Below are 5254 nucleotides of genomic sequence, written 5' to 3'. Positions count from 1 at the left end.
GAGAGAGAGAGAGAGAGAGAGAGAGAGAGAGAGAGAGAGAGAGAGAGAGAGAGAGAGAGAGAGAGAGAGAGAGAGAGAGAGAGAGAGAGAGAGAGAGAGAGGGAGAGGGAGAGGGAGGAGGGAGAGGGAGAGAGGAGGGAGAGAGAGAGAGAGAGAGAGAGAGAGAGAGAGAGAGAGAGAGAGAGAGAGAGAGAGAGAGAGAGAGAAGAGAGAGAGAGAGAGAGAGAGAGAGAGAGAGAGAGAGAGAGAGAGAGAGAGAGAGAGAGAGAGAGAGAGAGAGAGAGAGAGAGAGAGAGAGAGAGAGACAGATTCAGACAGACATTAGACAGAGACAAACAATAATGAAATAAAAATCCTTAAAAAAAAAAGAAAAAAAAAATCTGCGCACCCCCTTCCACCCCCCACCCCCTCCATCCTCCTCCTCCGTCCCTACGAGTTGGGGGCGTTGGCCTGCGCCCCCGAGTACGTGCTTCCGTCTCTGAACTCGTTGAACTTCTCGACGTACTGCTGCACCGTGTCCTGCGCCGCGTGGATGTCGTGGAAGCGGTTCTGGCGGAGGGGGAGAATGGGGGAAGTTAGTAAAGATAGATAAATGGGGTGAATAAGGATAACCGTGACATTAGTAAAGATAATAGGGTTAGTAAAGATAACTGTGATATTAGTATAGATAATAGGGTGAGTAAAGATAAGCGTGATTTTAGTAAAGATCAATAAATAGGGTAAAGATAACCTGAAATTTGTAAAGATACATAAATAGGGTGAACAAATATAACCGTAAAATTAGTAAAGATAGATAATAGGGTGAATAGAGATAACCGCGATATTAATTAAAAAAAATATAATAGGGTGAATATAGATAACCGTGAAATGAGTAAAGATAGATAATAGGGTGAATAATGATTGTAAAATTAGTAAAGAGATAATGGGGTGAATAGAGATAACCGTCATATTAATAAAGATAGATAGCAGGGTGAGTAAAGATAACCTGAAATTAGTAAAGATAGATAGCAGGGCGAGTAAAGATAAACGTGTTATTACTAAAGATAGATAAAAAGGTGAATAAATATAGTAAATATAGATGATATGGTGAATACAGCCGTGATATTAGTAAAGGTAGACAGATAATAGGGTGAACAAAGATAACAGCGATATTAATAAAGAGATAATATGGCGAATAAATATAACCGTGAAATTAGTAAAGAGATAATTGGTGGAATAAAGATAACCGAGAGATATGGCCATCGCAGTCGTATATGACAAGGAAAATATAATTTACTATTGACCGCCACACCAGCAGAAAGTGTTCATCATGGTGATCATAATTAAGATGGTAATTATAACAAAATAACAACCAACGACAAATAAATAAATAAACAATAATACCAACAATAATAATGGAAAATAACAATAAATAGATTAAACAGTAATATGGAGAAACAATAAGCATACCGACAAACAATAAACACATTACCAACCAACACCAGACCACCCCCACCACCCCAAGGCCCACCCACCACGACCTTAAACAACCAATGAAACATAAAAAAAAAAATAATAATGATTTCAAAAATAATATATATATGACAGACAGACACCAACTAAACCCAGACCAACGCCGCCACCACCAAAGCCCGCCCATTAACATAACGAACGAAAAATGGAACAGAAAAAATGAGAGACAGACAGACAGACACCAAGACGCCCTACTGAACTGACCTACCTCCGCCAAACCTCGGCGACTTATCCAGACTTAAGGCGCTTTTTCTGTTGTCTGTTGTTATTTTTATCTCATTTTTAGGTCTTATTTTTTCATTTTGTTATTATTATTGTTATTATTATTATCATTAGTGTGTACTCGCTAGCTTAAATTAGATGGTGTGTTTTGTGTGTTTTTTATCCTTGTTTTTTTTTTTGTTTGCGCGTTTACCTTAAAGAAATAACAAATTGACAATAAGAACAAAAATAGTAAATATGATGATGATGATAACGACAATGACAATACTCTACTACTGCTACTTCTACTAATAATAACAATAATGGCAACAATATAATAACAATAATAAAAACTATAGTGATAATAGTAATAGTAACAGTAACAATAATATCAATAATAATAATAATAATGATGATAATAATAATAGCAATAATATTAACAACAACAATAATAATAACAAAAACAATATTACAACCAAAAAAGAAGAAAAATGGACGAATATACGACTAGTACCCCTGTACTTACGCACGTACACAAGTATGCACGAGCAAAAAGCCGGATTTAAAGTCACGAAGGTATTACAAGCAGGCAGTACACACATGGCTTCCATACACTCACATAAATAGAGTTACCCTCCAAAACAACAAACAACGTAATAAGAGCAAACCGCAATAAATATAACGACAGAAATGCAGCAAACCTCCCTTCCCAACCACCTACCCCGTGCACGTGCCACCCCCTTACCCCCCACCCCCACCCCCACCCCGTGCACGCGCCACCCCCTTACCCCCCACCCCCCACCCGTGCACGTGCCACCCCCACCCTACCCCCAACCCCCCACCCTCATCCCCCCGCATCCTGTGTCTCGGCTTCGGCAGGAGGTTCAGCCGTCTTCCCTTGACGTCAATCTGCCTTTGCGGGAGGAGATCAGTGTGTTCTTACACCTCAATCAACCAGATACCGGGAGGATGGGGGATGGGGGTGGGGGATGGGGGAGGGAGGTTGGGGGATGGGGGGGGGAGGGAGGTTGGGGACAGGGGTGGGGGAGGGGAGAGAGAGGAAGAAGGAGAAAGAGGAGGAATAGGTACGAGGAGGAGGAATGTGTAGAAGGAGGAGGAATGTGTAGAAGGAAGAGGAGGAATGTGTAGGAGGAGGAGGAGAGGGGGTAGGGGAAGGAGAGGAGGGAAGGGGAAGGGAGAGAGAGAAAGGGATGAGCAGAAGAAGAAAGAAAATTGGAGGGGGAACACCAGCATGAGCAGAAAAGTGCAAGGAAGGGGAGGGTACAGAAAGGGAGAGGAGGAGGAAATGGAAAGAATGAGAATAAAGAGGAAGTATATCTCACAAAGCAACTGAAGAAACAAGAATGTCGAGAGAACGCAAAAAAATAAGAATATATATAAAAAGAGAAAAAAACGGAAAAAGGAGATAATATAAGAAGAAAACGCACTAAGGGGGGAAGAATAACAGGTAAAGAGAATAATGGCGGTGAGGGGAGATAATTAGGAGACGGGGGGTGGGGAAGGGGAGAAGGAAGGAAGAGGGGGAGAGGAAGGGGGGTCGTGGCAAATGGCGGAGAAAATTAAGATTAAGGAGAAAATGAGAGCCAAAACAGAAAACCCCAGGACCAAAGGGGGAGGGAGGCCGCCGTGATGATGGGGGAGGGGGAGGAGGAATAAGAGGGGGAGGGGGAGGAGGAGGAATAAGTGGAGGAGAGGATCAGGAAGAAGAAGAAGAAGAGGAGGAGGGAGGAGGAATAAGAGGAAGAGGGGGAGGAGGAAGCAGAGGAAGAGGAATAAGAGGAGGAGGAGCATGAAGAGAAGGAAGAGGAGGAGGAGGAGGAGGCGGGAGGCACAGGGAGCGAAGGAGTGGCAGACAAAAAGAAGAGGAAGCAAGGCAGGTACGGAGAAGGATGGAAGGGCAAGGACGAAGGGGAGACTATATAAACTGGGTGGCTTTGGGAGGAGATTAGAGGAGAGGAGGGCCTGGGAGAGCGGGGTTTCTCTGCTGTTTTTTTTTTCACTCTTTCAACTTTTTTCGCATTTTCTTTTATTTTCTTTTACCCTTGGCTCATATTTCCTTTCATTTCACATACTTTTTTTCTCTTCTATTCTCTCTCCCATCTCCCTCCTTATCTTTTCTCATTTTCCTATTTTCCTTCTCTTTCTTCTCCCTCCCTTCCCCCCTCTTTCTCATCTCTCTCTCCCTCCCTTCCCCCATCTTTCTCCTCTCTCCCTCCATCTCTCTCTCTCTCTCCTTTCCTTCCCTCTCTCTCTCTCTCTCTCTCCTTCTCCTCCCCTCTCCCTCTCTCTCTCTCCTTTTCCTCCCCTCTCCCTTACCTCCTCTAACCCCCCCACCCTCCCCCCTACCCCCTCGCCCTCAGCGCATTAGAGCAGCAAGCACATGCACGAGAGCTTACGAACACAAAAGTTTTCCCTGAATTCCTGCAGAACAGACAGTAAAGGTGAGGATGTCTTTCGCCCGCCGGAGTGGACGCGGAGGATCGTGCCCTGGGATGCCCTGTGTCGAAAGGTCAAGGAATAATTTAATAAAAAAGGACTAGCATCAGTGACCCGGAATAGGTGGGGGGGCACTTTGACCTAATATAAGGGAGTAGTGTGGAGAATGTCATCGTTTTAACTTTTTTTAACTCTGCTATTACAACAAATTTTCGACTAGAGTGGTCTCCCTTATCTCTTCTTGCACTCCTTCCACGTTTATCATGAATTTTCCTTCTTCCTTTGTCGCCTAGTTATCAATTTTATCTTTCTCATTTTCCTCCGCGCACGTGACCACTCCTACGCCGATTATCTACAAGAAAAGAAGGGAAAACAAGGGAAAGGAGAAGAAAAAGAAGAAACATCTCACCACTCTGCTTTCCTCGTGTATCTATTCTAAGCAGTAACAGCACCTCCCCCCCCCCCCACACACACACACTGTGAAAAAGTGTAAAGTGTATTTTCTGTGTGTGCGTGCGTATGTATGTGCGTGTGTATGTCCACGTCCATGTGCGCGTGCGTGTGTGTGGTTGTTTACGCGCGTGCGTATGTGGGGGCGTGTTTATGTCCGTGTGTGTGTGGGGGCGTGTTTCTGTCCGTGTGTGTGTGTGGGCGTGTTTATGTCCGTGTGTGTGTGGGCGTGTTTATGTCCGTGTGTGTGTGTGGGCGTGTTTATGTCTGTGAGTGTGTGTGGGCGTGTTTCTGTCCTTGTGTGTGTGTGGGCGTGTTTATGTCCGTGTGTGTGTGTGAGCGTGTTCACGTGCGTGCGTGTGACCAGTGACCAGTGCGCAAAGGTGCCAAAATAGCGCCGCTAATCCCATTCAAGGCGACGACGCTCCCCGGGGCTTTATCACTCGCTATTTAAGATCGGGAGAAGGAAGTCGCTGAGGCCATAAGAGACCTTGCGGCTGCGGCGCCCACGGGAGTCGATATCACGTTCGGCACGACCTTGCGGCGAACGGGGAGGGCTGCGTGCGTTTACGAAGGCAGACGGGGGTATTTCTCTTTGTCTCTGTCTATCTGTCAACCTATATATCTACCCTTC

General features: G+C 44.9%; 1 protein-coding gene across 1 annotated transcript in view; it reads right to left on the bottom strand.

Moving 5' to 3' along the window:
• Window positions 1-391: 391 nt before the first annotated feature.
• MED20 (Mediator complex subunit 20) overlaps window positions 392-5254 on the bottom strand; it is a 31080-nt gene continuing 26217 nt past the window's right edge. The window contains exon 4 of the mRNA XM_070130085.1: window positions 392-549. Within this exon, the coding sequence (XP_069986186.1) occupies window positions 430-549 (120 nt within the window). The 3' untranslated portion in view covers window positions 392-429. The remainder of the gene's footprint in view (window positions 550-5254) is intronic.

Source organism: Penaeus vannamei, chromosome 14 (genome assembly GCF_042767895.1).
Source record: "Penaeus vannamei isolate JL-2024 chromosome 14, ASM4276789v1, whole genome shotgun sequence".
NCBI classification, from domain to species: domain Eukaryota; kingdom Metazoa; phylum Arthropoda; class Malacostraca; order Decapoda; family Penaeidae; genus Penaeus; species Penaeus vannamei.
The sequence above is the reverse complement of the archived record's forward strand: the minus strand, read 5'-3'. Positions and strand labels throughout refer to the sequence as shown.